The sequence below is a fragment of the Cynocephalus volans genome, chromosome 2 (assembly GCF_027409185.1).
Source record: "Cynocephalus volans isolate mCynVol1 chromosome 2, mCynVol1.pri, whole genome shotgun sequence".
NCBI classification, from domain to species: Eukaryota; Metazoa; Chordata; class Mammalia; order Dermoptera; family Cynocephalidae; genus Cynocephalus; species Cynocephalus volans.
The window spans coordinates 128,745,931-128,765,945 of NC_084461.1; the positions used below are offsets into that span (position 1 = coordinate 128,745,931).

Consider the following 20,015-nt stretch of genomic DNA (forward strand, 5'->3'; position numbering starts at 1 on the left):
GATTTGGCTACAGATTTATAGATCTTCTGTGCTGTGTACAGGCACACATAGCGAGTCACCAGCGGTGCCAACAGCAGCGGCAGCAGCGGGGGAAGCGGCAGCGGCAGGAGCGACACCCTGCGGTAACGCCCCATCACCCAGCAGCCCAGCAGAGTCCAAGCTGACCAGAAAGGTGGCTCCCCGGAGAGGCCCAAGACCCGAGGCAACCACACACACAAGGCACTAGGGGCCAAATGAGTAGTCACTGAGGTAGCCATACCAAATTGGCAACCACAGCAACATCTTAGTCAGTCAATAGTGTCAAACCTGTGGACTGTGAAACCCCCTGCCACAATGAATAAACATCAAAGAAAAGATACCAGAAATACGAAAAATCAAGAAAGTAGACCACCCAAAGATAATAAATCTCAAGCTCTAGATCCTATAGAACAAGAAGCCCTTGAAATGACTGACAAGGAATTTCGAGTGATAATTCTAAGGAAACTGAATGAGATACAAGAAAATACAGCTAGACATCATGATGAAACGAGGAAAAGTACACAGGACCTGAAAGAGGAAATATACAAGGAAATCAATGTCCTGAAAAAAACTGTACCAGAACTTGCCAAACTGAAGGAGTTATTCAGTGAAATAAAAAACCCAACAGAGAGTTTACCAGCAGTCTTGTGGAAGTTGAAGAGAGAACTTCTGAACTTGAAGATGGGCTGTTTGAAATAACACAAGGAGACAAAAGAAAAAAGACAAAAGCATCAAAGGCATTGAAGAAAATCTGAGAGAGATATCAGACAACCTTAAGTGCTCAAATATCCAAGTCATGAGTATTCCAGAAGGGGAGAAAAAAGGAGATTGCATTGAAAACATATTCAACAAAATAGTGGCAGAAAACTTCCCAGGTATAGGAAAAATCACAGATCTTCAGATCCAGGAAGCTCAACAATCTCCAAATGTATTCAACCCAATAAGGTCTTCTCCAGGACACGTTATAGTCAAATTGGCAACACTCAAAGACAAAGAGAGAATCTTAAAAGCTGCAAGAGAGAAGCGTCAAATCACCTATAAGGGAGCCCCAATCAGGCTAACATCAGACTTTTCATCACAAACCCTAAAAGCCAGAAAGGAATGGGATGATATATTCAAAATTATAAAAGACAGAGATTGTCAGCCAAGAATACTCTACACTGCAAGGCTATACTTCCGAAATGAAGGGCCAATAGTATATTTCTCAGACAAAAAAAAACTGTGGGAGTCCACCACCACATGACCATCCTTACAAGAAATCCTCAAGGGAGTACTGGGTTTGGTCCCTGAAAAATATCTACCACTGCCATAAAAACCCAAGAAAAATCAAAACCCACTAGTATAATAAAAATGGCATTCATGAAGAGAAAACAAGCACAGAAAAAGGCTATCTACAACCTAAGGAACCAACAAACACAGAAAACAAACAGTAAATCAGAAAGCAAGGAACAAAAGACACCTAAGACAACCAAACAGCCAATAAAATGCTAGGAATAAATCAACACTTTTCAATAACAACTCTTAATGTAAAAGGCATAAATTCCCCAAACAAAAGACACAGACTGGCCGACTAGATTTAAAAGGAGGACCCAATTATATGCTGCCTTCAAGAGACCCACCTCACCCATAAAGACTCACATAGACTAAGAGTGAAAGGATGGAAAAAGATTTACCATGCAAACAGAAAAGAAGAATGAGCTGGAGTAGCTATTCTTATATCTGACAAAGTAGACTTTAAACTAAAAACCATAAAAAGAGACAATGAGGGACACTACTTGATGGTAAAAGGACTGATCCATCAAGAAGACATAACAATCATAAATATGTAAGCACCCAATGTTGGAGCAGCCAAATTTTTAAAACAAACTCTATTAGACCTAAAGAAGGAAATAGACACTAATACCGTAATAGCAGGGGACCTGAACACCCCACTGTCAATATTGGACAGATCATCTAGGCAAAGAATCAGCAGAGAAACACAAGATCTAAACAAGACTCTAGACCAATTGGAATTGGCAGATATCTACAGAACATTCCACCCAACAACCTCAGAGTATTCATTCTTCTCATCAGCACATGGATCATTCTCCAGGATAGATCACATATTAGGTCACAAATCAAGTCTCAACAAATTCAAAAAAACTGGAATTATCCCATGTACTTTCTCAGACCATAATGTATTAAAACTAGAAATCAATAACAAACAAAATTCTGTAAACTATACAAACACATGGAAATTAAATAGCATTCAACTTAATGACATATGGGTCCAAGGTGAAATCAAGCAGGAAATCAAAAAATTTATTGAAACTAATGAAAATCATGATACATCATACCAAAACGTGTGAGATACTGCAAAAGCAGTATTGAGGGGGAAATTTATTGCATTAAATGCTCACCTCAGAAGAATGGAAAGATGGCAAGTGAACAACCTAACACTTCACCTTAAAGATCTAGAAAAACAAGAACAATCCAAACCTAAAGTTAGCAGATGGAAAGAAATCATTAAGATCAGAGCAGAACTGAATGAAATTGAAACCCAAAAAACAATACAAAAGATCAATGAATCAAAAAGCTGGTGTTTTGAAAAGATAAATAAAATTGACAAACCATTAGCATGGCTAACAAAAAAAAGAAGAGAGAAGAATCAAATAACAAAAATTAGAAATGAAAAAGGTGATATTACAACTGATTCAACTGAAATACAAGGAATCATTCGAGACTACTATAAACAACTATACGCCAACAAATTTGAAAATCTGGAGGAAATGGATAAATTTCTGGACACACACAAGCTCCCAAAACTGACCCATGAAGACGTAGAAAATCTGAACAGAACAATAACAATAAAGGAGATTGAAGCTGTTATCAGAAGGCTCCCAACAAAGAAAAGCCCAGGACCAGATGGATTCACAGCAGAATTTTACCAAACATTCAAAGAGGAATAGACACCGATTCTTTACAAACTATTCCAAAAGATTGAAACAGACGCAAATCTCCCAAACACATTCTATGAAGCAAACATCATCCTGATACCAAAAGCAGGTAAATATATAATCAAAAAAGAAAACTACAGGCCGATATCCTTGATGAACATAGATGCAAAAATCCTCACTAAAATACTAGCAAACAGAATACAGCAACACATACATAAAATTATTCAACACGATCAAGTGGGATTCATCCCAGGGATGCAAGGTTGGTTCAACATACGCAAATCAATAAATGTGATACACCATATTAATAAAATCAAACACAAGGACCATATGATCATATCTATAGATGCTGAAAAAGCATTTGATAAAATTCAACACTCATTCATGACAAAGACTCTTTATAGGTATAGACGGAAGTTAGGTATAGACGGAAAGTATCTCAACATAATCAAAGCCATATATGATAAACCCACTGCCAATATCATCCTGAATGGGGAAAAGCTGAAAGCTTTTCCTTTAAGAACAAGAACTAGACAAGGATGCCCACTCTCACCACTCCTATTCAACATAGTGTTGGAAGTACTAGCCAGAGCAATCAGAGAAGAGAAGGAAATAAAAAGTATCCAGATTGGAAAAGATGAAGTCAAACTGTCCCTGTTTGCAGATGACATGATCCTATATATCGAACAGCCTAAAGCCTCTACAAAAAACTCTTGGAGGTGATAAATGATTTCAGCACAGTAGCAGGATACAAAATCAACACACAAAAATCAGTAGCATTTCTAATCTCCAATAGTGAACATGCAGAAAGAGAAATCAAGAAAGCCTGACCATTTACAATAGCCACCAAAAAATAAAATATTTAGGAACTGAGTTAACCAAGGGTGTGAAAAATCTCTATAAAGAGAACTACAAACCACTGCTGAGAGAAATTAGAGAGGATACAAGAAGATGGAAAGATATCCCATGCTCTTGGATTGGAAGAATCAACATAGCGAAAATGTCCATAGTACCCAAAGTGATATACAAATTCAATGCAATCCCCATCAAAATTCCAATGACATTTTTCTCAGAAATGGAAACAACTATCCAAACATTTATATGTAATACCAAAAGACCACGCATAGCCAAAGCAATGCTGAGCAAAAAAAATAAAGCTGGAGGCATAACACTACTTGACTTTAAGCTATACTACAAAGCTATAATAACCAAAACAATATGGTACTGGCATAAAAACAGACACACTGATCAATGGAATAGAATAGAGAATCAAGAAATCAACCCACACACCTACAGCTATCTGGTCTTTGACAAAGGCACCAAGCCTATTCACTGGGGAAGAGACTGCCTCTTTAGCAAATGGTAATGGGAGAACAGGATATCAATATGCAGGAGAATGAAACTAGACCCATACCTTTCACCATACACTAAAGTCAACTCAAAATGGATTAAAGAATTAAATATACACCCTGAAACAATAAAACTTCTTAAAAAAAACATAGGAGAAACACTTCAGGAAATAGGACTGGACACAGACTTCATGAATACGACCCCAAAAGCATGGGCAACCAAAGGGAAAATAAACAAATGGGATGATATCAAACTAAAAAGCTTCTGCAAAGCAAAAGAAACAATTAACAGAGTTAAAAGACAACCAACAGAGTGTGAGAAAATATTTGCAAAATATACATTTGACAAAGGATTAATATCCAGAATATACAAGGAACTCAAACAATTTTACAAGAAAAGAACAAGTAACCCAATTAAAAAGTGGGCAAAAGAGCTAAGTAGGCATTTCTCTAAGAAAGATATACAAATGGCCAACAGACATATGAAAAAATGCTCAACATCACTCAGCATCCGGGAAATGCAAATCAAAACTACACTGAGATATCATCTCACCCCAGTTAGGATGGCTAAAATCCAAAAGACGCTGAACAATAAATGCTGGAGAGGTTGCGGAGAAAAAGGAACTCTCATACGTTGTTGGTGGGACTGCAAAATGGTGCAGCCTCTATGGAAAATGGTATGGAGGGTCCTCAAACAATTGCAGATAGATCTGCCATATGAGCCAGCTATCCCACTGCTGGGAATATACGCAGAGGAATGGAAATCATCAAGTTGAAGGTATACCTGTTCCCCAATGTTCATCGCAGCACTCTTTACAGTAGCCAAGAGTTGGAAGCAGCCCAAATGTCCATCATCGGATGAGTGGATATGGAAAATGTGGTACATCTACACAATGGAATACTACTCAGCTATAAAAACGAATGAAATACTGCCATTTGCAGCAACATGGATGGACCTTGAGAGAATTATATTAAGTGAAACAAGTCAGGTACAGAAAGAGAAATACCACATGTTCTCATTTATTGGTGGGAGCTAAAAATAAATAAATAAATTCACACACACACACAAAAAAAGGGGGGGGGGGAAGACATAACAATTACAATTCCTTGAAGTTGATAAGACAAGCAAACAGAAAGGTCATTGTTGCGTGGGAGAGGGGAGAGAGAGGAGAGAGGGGGGTTTCGGTAAAGGGCCACAATAATCAACCACATTGTATATTGACAAAATAAAATTAAGAGTAAAATGTCCAAAAAACAAATGAAAATGAACTCATCTAATTCAGAAATGTGCTTTAGATGAAGGTGATATGAGAAGATTCAGATGGGATAGCAGAGGTTGTTACGAGACAGAGAGACTATGCACTGCCATGAGATTGATGGGATGCGGAGAATCTATGTAGTTGTGGGATCTGAAAGATGTGTGTTACATATTTCTTACTTAGCTACTTCTCCTTTTTCTTGGCAAATGGAGATCTTGCTACTTCCAAGGTCCCTTACTCACCGCGTTGCTATGATGGAACATTCAGGTATAAAACCACAGAGAATCTACATTAAGATCCATATTTTTAGGCATTGAGAACACCTCTAAATGTAAACCACTGACTTAAGATTTGTTGTGAATCATTTTACACCCATGCAAATTCCCTAGATAGGAGTTCTTGTCTACATCATCTTTCAGATAGGGATCCCTTGTACTCTCTCAAATTTTAATGGTTTACAACATATTTGCTCCTAGGTGATGCCACTCTTTCTCATCAGTATTCATGGTAGACAAAGTTTTACCCCTACTAAATCCTTGTTAACGGATTCTTGGGAATGAGTGAGAAAGTAAATATCATTATACCTTTATCCCTTGTCTTTGGTCTCCCTTGATGTAGCCTCCTATGTGTTGGTTTATTTCTAAAATGCCAGAATAACCAATTTTATTCTTACACTTAAATCCTCTTGCACATTTATTTAACAACTGTTTATTGCAAGATTTTGTCAGGTACTTCACTAGAATAGGAGAAAAGTAACTGATTCTCTGTGGAAGTGGATAAGAGGATTGATCAAGGAATACTTAGCAGAGACAGTGAAGATGGAGCTGATGGTTAAGATGATGCTGGGACGGTGATCGCCATAGACTGGAGGCGGTACAGGTATTCCACACCTCCACTGCCCATATAGTAACCGCTAGCCACAGTGGCTTTTGAGCATTTGAAATGGGCTAGTCTGAATTGAGTGCAAAATACACCCAGATTTTGAAAACAGTGTGAAAAAAAGAATGTAAAATATTTCATTAATGATTTTTAAAATATAGTGTTTTGACTGTATTGTGTTAAATAAAATATATTACTCAATTTGAAAAAAAAAAAAAAGAATCTGGGCCGGCCCACGGCTCACTCGGGAGAGTGCAGTGCTGATAATACCAAGGCCATGGGTTCGGATCCCATATAGGGATGGCCGGTTGGCTCACTGGGTGAGTGTGGTGCTGACAACACCAAGCCAAGGGTTAAGATCCCCTTACCGGTCATCTTTTTAAAAAAAAGAATCTTCTATACCATACAATCATCTCTATAAATGCTCAAAAAGCATTTGACAAAATTCAACATTCTTTCATGATAAAGACTTTCTACAAGTTAGGCATAGATGGAAAGTATCTCAACATAATTAAAGCGATATACGATAAGCCCAATGCTGATATCATCCTCAATGAGGAAAAGCTGAAAGATTTTCCCTTAAAAAGAGGAACTAGACAAAGATGCCTACTCTCTCCACTCGTATTCAACATAGTATTGGAAGTACTAGCCAGAGCAATCATAGAAGAGAAGGAAATAAAGGGCATACAGACTGGAAAGGATGAAGTCAAGCTGTCCCTGTTTGCGGATGATATGATCCTATATATCGAACGGCCTAAAGCCTCTATAAAAAAAACTCCTAGAGTTAATAAATGATTTCAGCAAACTTGCAGGATACAAAATCAACACATAAAAATCTGCAGCGTTTCTATACTACAACAGTGAATGTGCAGAAAAAGAAATCAAGAAAACTGGCCCATTTAACAATAGCCAACAAAAAATAAAATACTTAGGAATAAAGCTGACCAAGGATGTGAAATATCTCTGTGAAGAGAACTACAAAACACTGTTGAAAGAAATTAAAGAGTGCACAAGAAGATGAAAAGATATCCCTTGCTCTTGGATTGGAAAAATTAACATTGTGAAAATGTCCATATTTCCCAAAGTGATTGACAGATTCAATGCAATCCCCATCAAAATTCTAATGACATTTTTCTCTGAGATGGAAAAAGCTATCCGGACATTTATATGGAACAACAAAAGACCACCCATAGCCAAAGCAATCCTGAGCAAAAAAAAAAAAGCTGCAGGCCTAACACTACCTGACTTGAAACTATATTACAAAGCTACAATAACCAAAGCAGAATGGTACTTGCATAAAAATAGACACACGGATCAATGGAATAGAATAGAGAACCCAGAAATCAATCCATACGCTTACAGCCATCTGATCTTTGACAAAGGCAGAAAATCTACATACTGGGGAAGAGACTGCCTTTTAAACAAGTGGTGCTGGGAAAATTGGATACTCATATGTAGGAGAAAGAAACTAAAGCCGTACCGTTCACCATATACCAAAATCAACTCAAAATGGATTAAAGAATTAAATATACATCCTGAAACAATAAAACTCCTTAAAGAAAACATAGGGGAAACACTCCAGGAAGTAGGAGTGGGTACAGACTCCATGAATAGGACCCAAAAAGCACAAGCAACTAAAGGAAAAATAAACAAATGGGATTATATCAAACTAAAAAGCTTCTGCACAGCAAAAGAAGCAATCAACAGAGTAAAAAGACAACCAACAGAGTGGGAGAAAATATTTGGAAAATATACATCTGACAAAGGATTAATATCCAGAAAACAACTTTACAGCAAAAAAGCCAAATAACCCCATTAAAAAATGGGCAAAGGAGCTGAATAGGCATTTCTCAAAGGAAGATATACAAATGGCCAACAGACACATGAAAAAATGCTCAACCTCACTCAGCATCCAGGAAATGCAAATCAAGACCACTCTGAGATACCATTTCACTCCAGTCAGGATGGCTAACACCCAAAAGACTGAGAATGATAAATGCTGGAGAGGTTGTGGAGAAAAAGGAACTCTCATACACTGTTTGTGGGGCTGCAAAATAGTGCAGCCTTTATGGAAAATTGTATGGAGGTTCCTCAAACAATTACAGATAGATCTACCATATGACCCAGCTATTCCACTGCTGGGAATATAGCCAGAGGAATGGAAATCATTATGCCGTAGGGATACCTGTACTCCAGTGTTTACTGCAGCTCTATTTACAACAGCCAAGTGTTGGAACAAGCCCAAATGTCCATCATCTCATGACTAGATACGGAAACTGTGGTACATCTACACAATGGAATACTACTCTGCTATAAAAAGGAATGAAATACTACCATTCGCAACAACATGGATGGACTTAGAGAAAATTATATTAAGTGAAACAAGTTAGGCACAGAAAAAGAAATACCACATGTTCTCACTTATTTGTGGGAGCTAAAAATAAATAAATAAATATATAAATAAATAAACACAAACAGATTGCGGTGGGGGGAAAGAAGACAGAGTAACCACAAAAATTCCTTAAACTATTTTAGTCAAGTGAACAGATATGATGTGGGGGTGGGAGGGGAGGGTGTGGAGAGGAACAGGTAAAGGGGCATGAAAATCAACTACAATGTATATTGAGAAGTAATATTATTAAAAAAAAAAAAAGAATGTATACAACCACTGTTTGAGTAAAAAAAAAGTCACTAACAGGTTCAGATCAATCAACAGGTCAAATACAGACCCACTTGGGTTTATCGAACAATGGTTACTTATCTAAAGCAGCAGTTGGCAAAAAATAGCCCACAGGCCAAATCCAGCCCTCTACCTGTTTTTATATGACCCAAAAATAGAATGGTTTTTACAAGTGAACATTTGCTATCAATTTGATGATAGAAAACACTAATTTTGAACCCCAATACAGCTAAATGTTATCCTTCCCAGAAAAAGAATTCCATTCTTCTGATCAATAGACCTGTATTACAAAAAATTATATTCAACTATTAGTATTATATTTTTTACAATATAGGATTTAAAGGATTCACAAGAAGTAAATTCAGTGACATGGCAAGAAAATTATTTTTCTCATCAGCCCCATTTTTTTAGAGTGTAATTTTACAGAATGTGGGGGTTTTTACAAATTTCACGGGGGTTTTACAAATTGCAAAAAAATCTGCAATGATGTCTGAGTGAATAAAGGTAACATCAGACCTTCCAGAAGTTCAACTACCCGCTTTGAGCCTAGATTTTAAAAGGCTGGAGCAATCTGGATATGTGCCGAAAACCACCTCAACTGGGCCAGGAACTCATCATCAATCTCAACTGTGTGTCTGCCACATACAGAACAGGACCAAATACTCATTCATCACCATCGGCTTCCCAGACTAATGCCTCCTGGTCCAGGTTCATTCTTGAACCTAAACTTGGAAAAATGAAAACAAGGGTCCATTACCCAGAAGTCTCTGAGAGTCATAAATAGTTATTTAGACCAGCCATTAACTCTATGCCACTGCTATGGGTTAAATGTGTCCCCCAAATGTTCATTTATTAGAAACTTAATCTTCATTGTAACAGTGTTAAGAAGGTGAGAAATCCCATTATGGTAATTAAAAGGTAGGGCCTTTAAGAGGTGATTAGACGAGGAGGACTGTACCCTCATGAATGGATTAATGCACTGATGGCTTAATGGGTGGTTACAGGCGTGGTTCTGATGGCTTTACAAGGAGAGCAAGTGAATGGGTTAGCTCTCTCTCACTCAGCCCATTCTCACACTGTGACACCCTGCATTGCTGCAGAGTCACCACCAAGAACAACACCTTCACCAGATGCATCCCCGGACTTGCAGACTTCCCAGCCTCTGAACTATAAGAAATAATTTTGTTTTCTTATAAATTACTGAGTTTCAGGTATTCTGTTATAAGCAACAGAAATGAACTAATATACCCACAAAACAAAATGAGGTAACACATGCATAAGTCCTGAGTAAATTCCAGACATAAGTGAGTATAGTTATCATCACAATTTACAACAATAAGAATAATAATAATAAAACACTTTGGAGCACCTGCTCTACACTCAGCACATAAAGATGCAAAAGGAACAGACTCTACCTAAAGAAGTTTTAAAAGTAATGCTATAAAGGCAAGAAAATAGGATATATAAATGTCACGTATAATACCATATAAGACAGATTAAAAATGAAACAGCTCTACTTAAGACAGTACACAGGACCTTAGAAATCTAAGGTGGCCTCTGAATTACTCTCATAGAAGCCTCAGGTCCCTCTAGTACAGAGTTTGAAAAGTACCAGAATAAATAATCAGGAGTTCTGGGTATTCTCTGTATTTTCCTTGTCCATAATATCAGAACAGCAGTAATAACTACTTCAAAGTTTTGTGAGGATTAAATGAAAGAATAAAGAAAACTTATTTTGAGTCAGTAGCACCCAGTAATTATTAGCTATTATCTTTTTTTATTAAATAGTTGTCATTATACTGTATATACTATAAATATAATTATTCATTTTGGGTATTTCTCTTAATTAGACTACAAGTATTCTCCATATTATTACATACTCTTCATTGGCAAATTTTTAGTTTAATGAGCCACAAATGGCACCTTAGTTTTACTTTGATTTGGATTTATGTAATAATTGTTGAGGGTAATTCTTTTTGCATATACTTGTTTATTAACTGCATTTTTTCTCATTATATCTATTCATGACTTTATTCAATAACCCTACTGGAATTTTATGTTTCCTTAAAAATAATGTTTCAAAGTGGAAACAAACTTACCTTCTGGGCTCCCTGTCTTAGGAATGTACTGGCAAAACTTTCCAACATGCAATTGAGAAATCCAGCCCCTGTGATTGAAATTCTGCCTCTTTGAATGAACTCTGTCCTGGAAAACACACACACACACAAAAAAAGGCACCTTTGATGTCATTCTACATTTGGATATGTAAACTGTAGACGTTTCTAGCAGCATAGTTACCATTTATAATCAATACAAAATAATATTCATAATAATTCAATAACTGCCTATTACAATAAAAGATTTTGTTAAAAGTAGACTTCTAGTTTATATAACATAAACAACAGTCATTCAAATTAAAGAAGTTTTTTTTTTCTTGCTAGAGAATTCCTTTTTAAAATTAAACCTGAGGTAATTATCAGCTATACTACCTTGGGTAAATTATTTAAACTCTCTGTAACTCAGTTTCCTAACATGTAAAGTGGGAATAATCATAGTTTCCTTTACACCTATTGTGACAAGTAATGAGTTAATACATATAACATGAATGGGAAGTTATAGAGAATACATCTGCCTCCATCTCTACCAACTTTTATTATCAAAGTTCTACCAATATTAATCATCTCCATTTCATAAAACATAGATTTGGATTATACTTAAGATTGATATAAGTAAGATGGCTGAATAGGAAGCCCCAAGCCCTTATTCCCTCAAGGAGACACTGACTTAATGAACATATACGAACCAAATTGCATTTGTGAGAACTCCAGGAATGAATTAAGAGGCGGTAGCATCCAGGCAAGTGAAAAGCCAAGAAGTACCACATCAAAGCAGATTATAAAGTTTGTTACATTTACGCATGATAGCCCCCTCCCACCCAGCAGAGTGTAACATTAATTGGGAGAAAATTCCCAACTGCTGGCTTCTCCCTCAGGAAGGAAAGAGAAGAGCTAAACATGCATCCAACACTCTTGACTTTATGAGGGGCTGCCCAAGGTCATGACTCAGAGTGCTGAAGGGAACAGCAGTATAATTTGATTGCTGGTAGCCACTGAAAAGAAAAACAAACATAGAGACTTACTACATCACTGGAGTCTGCAATACCACAGACAGACACCAAGAGGAATAAGAGATTACGGGCTCTTGAGAACAGGGGCAGACTTCTTTACCTGGGAAATTACACACAGAAGCCCAAAGATGAATCCCCAGAAAAGATCTGAAAGCCCCCCCAGAATCTCTAGCTGAGCTGTATGGTGAAGATCTTCTCTTGTTCAAAGCCAGTCCATGAAGACTGTGAGGGTAGCTGTTTTTGCATATGTCCAAATCTAAACAAAAGATCTCAAGGTATATAAAGAAACAAGAAAATGTGACCCAAAGAAACAAATCTCTAGAAACTGACCCTATAGGAACAAAGATCTATGAATTACCTGACAAAGAATTTGAAATAACCGTATTAAAAATGCTTAATGAGCAAAAAGAGAATAGACAACTAAATGAAAGCAGACAAACAACTAAATGAAATGAGAAAAATGATGCATGAATGAAATTAGAAGATCAACAAAGAGAAACCATTTTTAAAAAGAGCCAAAGAGCAATTCTGGAGTTGAAAAATACAATAACTGAATTGAAAAAAATCCCTAGAGGGGTTCAACATCATCCTTGGTCAAGCAGGAAAAAAAACCCAGCAACTTGAAAATAGATAACGGAAATTATTGAATCAGTGTAGCAAAAGGAAAAAATGAATGAAGAAAAGTGAAGAGACCCTAAGGAATTTAAAGGACATCATCAAGTTGACTACTATACACATCATGTGAGTCTCAGAAGGAAAAGAGAATGAGAAAGAGTCAGAGAGCCTAGCTGAAGAAATAATGGTTGAAAGCTTCCCAAATTTGAGAAGGGAAATAAGCATACAAGTTTAAGAAGTTCAAGTGAACTCCAACTGGGATAAATCCAAAGAGATCCACACCAAGACACATTATATTCAAATTATCAAAAGTCACAGAGAGAATCTTGAAAGCAGCAAGGAAAAAGCAAGTCATCACATACAAGGGAGCTCCCATAAGATTTTCAGTGGATTTCTCAACAGCAGGCCAGAAGAGAATGGTATGATATATTCAAAATGCTGAAAGAAAAAAACTACAAACCAAGAATACTTTATCCAGCAAAACTGTCCTTCAAGAATAAAAGAGAAATTAAGACTTTGCCAGATAAATAAAAGCTTAGAGAATTCATCACCACTAAAGATTTGGATTACACTTAACTTTGCCTCATTTAGTCATTTGTTCAGCACTCTGACTGCATAGTTACTATATGCTAAGCACCATACTGAGTGCTAGAGGATCACAGTGAAGGAGATAGTCTCTGTCCTCCAGGATATCACTGATTAGTGATAAATAAAGACAAATAAACAAATAACAAAGTGTCAGCAAATGTAGGCAAAGCATTGCATCAGAGGAAAACTATAAGGACTGGGCAAGGAGGCATGAAAAAATAGGGTGTCTGGGCTCAAAATTATCTGAAAGTGCTCAGTACCTGGTAAAGGACTTGATAAATTCTTCCTACAGGAATGACTGGAGCAGAAGGTAGGTGTGGGAGATTTAGGAAGTGAGGCTGAAAAGATAAATGGAAACCAGACTTCAAATGGTCTCAGGCCGAGGAATTCAGACTTTATCTTGAAGGTAACAGGGACTTCTGAGGACACCAACTGACAGGTACAGATTAACAGTTACATGTGCACCATTGATTAAAAGGCCTGTAGCCACTCCTTCATGCTTTTAGACAATCTTCTATCCCCCATCTTCAGCACAGCTCCAACACTCAGTAAGTTCACCAAGCATTTCTAAGTGAATAAATTAATTAAACTTCTTTGTAATCAAAAATATTCAACAAAGAAAATATTTTCCTAACCTTTTTAAATCTCTATGGAAAGGAGACAGTAGCCAAATCTCCTATTTGTATATTTGCATGTGTGTGTGTGTGCATGTATATGTGAGCACACTCACTGACACACACACACACACACACACACACACATACACACACACACACACACAAAGATATTCTGAGAAAATACTGGATCCAACAAGCTATGATTTTGATCAAAATGGTTATTATAACCTCTAAGTAGGCCTTCTCTCTAATAGCAGTAGCCACTGCATTTAGATCATGCGTACAGTAAAAGAAAGCCTCCAGAACTCCTCTCCTCCCCCTCCCTCCCTGCCTTTCCTCCTCCTCTCTCTCTCTCTCTTCTCTCTCTCTTTCTCTCCCTCTCTCTCTCACACACACATACACACACACGCGCACACACACACACACACACACACACACACACACAGAGTTATCCCATCCAATGTGACATAAATACCTTCAGTCTAAGCAGCTTCCACCTCCTAGATTTAAGCCTATTTAAAATGATTTTCTCATGTAAAACTATATCCCAGGGACACTAATCTTACCTGTCTTTATTCCAGATTAGTCAGAGTAGAATTTTACAGTGATTTTAATATCTAAAAATGAAAAGTTGAGCAATCTTACACTCTTGGGAGTGGTGCACTCTTCAGTCCTCAAGGCAAGGGTAGATGAGGGATTAATAAAAGTCTCTCTTACATCATATTCAAACTGGTCTTTCTTTCTGCCCCTTTTGGAGAAGTAAGTCCTCAGAAAACCATTCTCAGGGTTTGTCCATATATCAGAGAATAACAGGGAAGTAAAGCAGGGTCATGCCCTTGCCATCAACAAGATGAGAGTTTATCCTATTATATTTTAAGACTACCAGAGAAGAAAATGTTGCACTCTCCCTCAAAAACTCATTGACAAAGCACATCAGACAGTTTCTTGTTACTACACAGAGCTAACCTAAATCCCTCATATTGGGATTAGCCTCCATTAAGTTCCTGTGCAAAGCACAGCAGGTTATACAACATACAGTGTAACTTTAGCTCTGAAATGTTAACAACAGAATCTCTAGGCATTAGAATTATAGGTGCTATTTATTTACTTTATTCTCTGCAGTGTTTATACATTTTTTGTAATAAACATGTACTACTTTGACAATCATAAAAAAATTAATAAGGCCTTGAGTATCATTTTTATATAAATAAAACATTATTTTTTAAAAGGTTCTGTGCTACCAAGAACCATTTTCAGCAAAGGAACATGCTAACTTCTGGCTTGCCCTTCACCCCTTGGTTTTCCTTTTCCCACACTATGTAATCTCAGTTCTCTGTGCCTTTTGTCTTAAGACTTTTCCCCCATCCCAAAGTGTATGCTGTTTCACTCAAGAGATATTAGGATGATTCAAACTCTCCCACACGTTTTTCATCTCTCATAAGCCTACAGGGAGGACCACATCACATTTATGATGTTTTACACTCACTTACTCCCCCAAATCTGTACAGAAATGGTGCATATTATATACCTTCTGAGGTTGTTATGCTTTGAAAATTATTTTCTCTCTTTCATACATGAAGAAACTGTGGTAAAGAGAAGATAAATAACTTGCCCAAGGTCATACAACTTGATGTCATACAGATTCACTAACACCTCAAATCCCTAGTCATCTTCCAATCTCAGTTAATCAAAACCCATTCTCCTAGCTCACGAGATTAGAAATCTCAGCAACATGTGATCTGGGTCCCTCTTTATAATCAACCCAAACATCCAATCAGCCACCAGATTGTGTTTATTTACTTCCAATGTCCTTCAATAATCCATGTCATTCTCTCCCTTGCTCCTGCTACTGCCTGGGTTTAGCACAGCATTTTCTCTCCCCAGGACCACTGCAACAGCCTCCCAGTGGGATCCTTGTCTACAGCATAAGCTCTCTATACTCCATGCTGCCCTAAATCAGCTTCCTAAGCACACACTGATCACGTCACTGCCTGTTTACTAAGGCTCAGAAAATAAACCCCACATGCTCTATCTTATGTTTATGAGACTCATTCATATTGTTGTATGTAGCTACTGTTTGTTCATTTTCATTGCTGCATAGTGTCCTACTGCTTGAAAACACTCCAACTTTCTTATCCACTCTACTAAAGATGACATTTAGAATGGATGCAGTTTAGTGCTATTATCAACAGTGCTATTATGAAAATACTTTTAATGCATCCAGGTACCTAGCTGCATGAGTATCTCTAGAGTATCTAGCAGTCAATTATCTGGGCCACAGGATATGCACAGTTTCAACTCTAATAGATAATGCCAAATGTTTTTCTACAGGGTTCTATTTTTTCTTTATTGTATCCTCAGTTCCAATTGCAATAGCTAGCACATGGCTAGAAATCAATGCACTTAAGAAGCAAAGGATGGAGAGAAGGAGAAAGGGTAGGGAAGAGAAAATGAAGAAGCAACAGAAGCAGGGAAACTGAACCAAACTGAACCAAATGTCTGCTAAGGCCAGTAGAGGCAGCCTTCACCTGACTGAGGGTTAAGCCACCCACAGTATCTGGGAGCGAAGCACACTCAAGCAGTGCCTGTATCTGAGTCACATCTATTGCTTTATTCAGTGGATATAATTCAACATAGAAACAATGAAATCATGACAGAGAAAGCACAGTTCAAATCTTGGAACACCTTTGTGAAAATGAACAGCAGTTTATACAGTCTCTTACTTTGGGTCATTTAAAAAGCTCTTTCCTTCTGGATTTGGGAAAATTAAAAAGTTCAGGAGAAATATGGATCAGGAATTAATCCCCAGGGCACACAGCCACCAGCTCAGAATCCTCAAAACGGCAGTTTCCAGGGAAGCAAAAGCTCTTAATGAGATCCTGTCCCTGAATTATTGACTGGTTAGGTATGGCAAATCTTCCCTAATTGTTTTCATGATGGGAATTTAATTAAAGTGTCTTTGAGGGGGAAAAAAAAGTTCCACAGATATTCTTGTTGTGATGACATCTCAGTTTTAATCATGGTGTTTGGGGCAGTCTCCTGTAACCACACAGAACGAGGAGTGTCCCAAAGGAAACCTGGGGTCTTCAGGTCAGCCTGCTCACTCCCTGCCCAGTTCCCTGGGTCTAACTCTGCTGCAGAGACTGCCTGGTTCATATTTGCACTCCACCATGCCAGAGTATGCAGTCTTGCTCATGCTGTCTGGCTAAATCCATTTATATAACTGTGCTTCCTCAGAGAACCGATGCAATTTACAGAACTTTCAACAAATGCTATGCAGTTTTCAGCCTTAACACAAATATTTATCTATAAAACATACTATATATGGCTGTGGTACAGGGATTAAAGGTGTGGTTCCCGGAATTAGATCACTCAGATTCACATCTCATCTCATCTTGCCTATCTACCCACACAGTAAGTTCTTGAAGCTCTGTGAAGCTCGGTCTCCTCTGTAAAATGGGTTAATAATACCTATTTCATGAATTTACCATGGTTGAATAAGGTAATATGCATAAAGCACTCAAGGTAATACATGTAAGCCCTCAACAAATGTTAGTTAATAATACTAACACTAATAATAATAATGAGACTAATCTACTACTACCATGACTATCATTCCCATTTACAATAAGAGAAGCACAGTGGCTGAGAAGTTAAAGGCCCACAGTATAAATCCAACTCCAGCAAACTTCAAACTCCTTGTACTTCATTAACTTCTAGGCGGCACTCAATCATCATAAATCACTTGGCAGAATCCCCACCTTCCCCATCCTGGCATTCAAAGTCCCTGGAGCAGAACCCTCCCATCTTTCTAGCCTTCTCTACCACTCTGCTACCACACATCAACACTCACACACTGCACAGTAAGTAGCCCTCTTAGATCAAACACCCTGCCACCCTCTCTAGCCTCTTCTCCTAGAGTCCTTACCCTCTAAGCTGCTCTTTTAATCCACCCCAGGAACCAATGTGTTGTTACCTAAATTACTAACAATGAGCATCAGCAAGAAATGCCTAACACTAAGGAATAAAGCAAATGGTGGAATCTCAGAAGCCCAGCAGCTTAGCACAAGTACATACTTTAGGGCAGTCTGGCTCCATCTCTTAAAACATTGTAGTATTAAAGAACTGATAATCAATAATAACAGTTAACACTTTTTAATAACCTACTGTGGTAAAGCATTCTATTAAGTTGTTTGTATACATGCATTTCATTTAATTCTCACAACAATCTTAGGAGGTAGGTAATATTAACCCCATTTTACAGATGGAAAAACTGAGGTTCAAAGAGTCAAACTTGCTTAAAGTCACACGAAAATAACTGGGAGGGCCACTATTTGAATCCCCACAGTAAATTTCAGATCCCATGTCCCTTCCCACAATCCTATTAACTAGAGAAGTGCTCATTCAGAGCAAGCTTACTTGCATCCAGAATAGGTGAACAAAGCTTCAGAAATATAACTGTTTGTGAACTGGCCCAGTTGGAGGCTTTTCTTGGGATATTGGACCTACCAGTGCACGCACCTCATTCACGGTTGGCTTCCAGGTGTGTCATCTACGTGGTTGCACAGGGCTCAGTATGTAGAAGAGCCACACACTTTGTTGAATATTCTGTTGTCATTGTCTTGAAATTCTTAATCACTTATGAACAAGGGACTCTGTGTTTTTGTTTTGCACTGGGCCCCACAAATTATGTAACTGTTGTGATCCCACTTCAAGTATAGGTCTATACAACACTACCAACTGCCATGCTGCTGGGAAGTTTTCTGGGATTCTTAGGAATGCATGCTTCAGTTTAGCAATACCTAATAAAAGACTCAAACAAAGCCCTTGGACCCATAAAATCTACATCTAACTATGTGTCCTAAGCAATTAACCTTAGATGAGGGCTTACATCAGCCTATAAAGAGATTTTTCACATCACTGTATACATGCGCAAATACCTGGAAACAATGCAAATGACCAAATACCTGGAAACAATGCAAATGACCAATAATTAGGACATTTAATAAAACAAATTGGAATAATTTTATTCAATCAATCCATCTGAACAGCTATTAAAAATAATTTTTAAATGATGTATTTAATAGTAAGAAAAGATGGTACAAAATCTAGTGTTAAGTTAATGTAAAAGTCAGAATGCTATGTATGGTATGATTCCAAATGTTTGTATGTTTCAATAGATTTTCTGCAGAATGAGTAATTAAATCGTAGCAACTACAGTATGTTCATACAACAGAATGCTACACAGCAATGGAAAAAGAATAAACTACTGAGACCTGTACACACGAGATGCCACTCACTGACACAATGTTGGGTTTGTTTTGTTTTGTTTGTTTTTTTGTTTTGTGGCTGGTCGGTACAGGGATCCTAACCCATGACCTTGGTGTTATAAGGCTGCGCTCTATCTAACCAACTCAGCTAACTGGCCAGCCCAACCCAATGTTGAGCAAAAGAAAACTGACACAACAGTGTCTGCGCTCTGTGATTCCATTCCATATGAAGAGCAACAACAGGCAAACTCATCCACATGGATGGAGGTCAAAATATTGGTTTCCTCTGGAGTCACTGACTAGGAAGGGCACAAAATCGAAGAGGGCATGAACACATCCCTGTTTTTTCTTACAAGCATTTTGTAACTGTTCTACAATGAACATGCAATACTTGTTAAAAAAAAAAAAAAAAAAAAGTCGGGAGGAGTATTTTTAAATATTTGATTAGTAATTCTTAGAGTAAGACTCATCCAATAGACCTATGGGAGGACCTGAAGGTTTTTCTATCTTCAGAAGCTGCTGAATCATCTGTGAGCAGAGGAAGAATCAAACAGAACAAGCTAAGAATTACCAATTAAATTCCTCTCGTTGCCACAACTCTCTTGAGGTCAAACATGTATGAAATGGAGCAACCTCCATCTCCAACAGAGAAAACATCTTAAAATAAAACCAAAAAT

At 37.6% G+C, this 20,015-nt stretch overlaps 1 protein-coding gene across 4 annotated transcripts in view; it reads right to left on the minus strand.

Annotated features, from left to right (window-relative positions):
• Positions 1-20,015, minus strand: part of PRELID2 (PRELI domain containing 2) — a 101,385-nt gene that overhangs the window by 56,691 nt on the left and 24,679 nt on the right. For 2 of the 4 annotated variants that reach the window (XM_063086316.1, XM_063086318.1), the window contains exon 5: positions 11,221-11,326. The exons of 1 other annotated variant lie outside the window; for it this stretch is intronic. In XM_063086316.1, coding sequence (XP_062942386.1) covers positions 11,221-11,326 — 106 coding nt within the window. Of the gene's footprint in view, positions 1-9,345; positions 9,844-11,220; positions 11,327-20,015 lie in introns of those variants that run through there. One more of the 4 variants, XM_063086317.1, reaches the window with a different exon arrangement.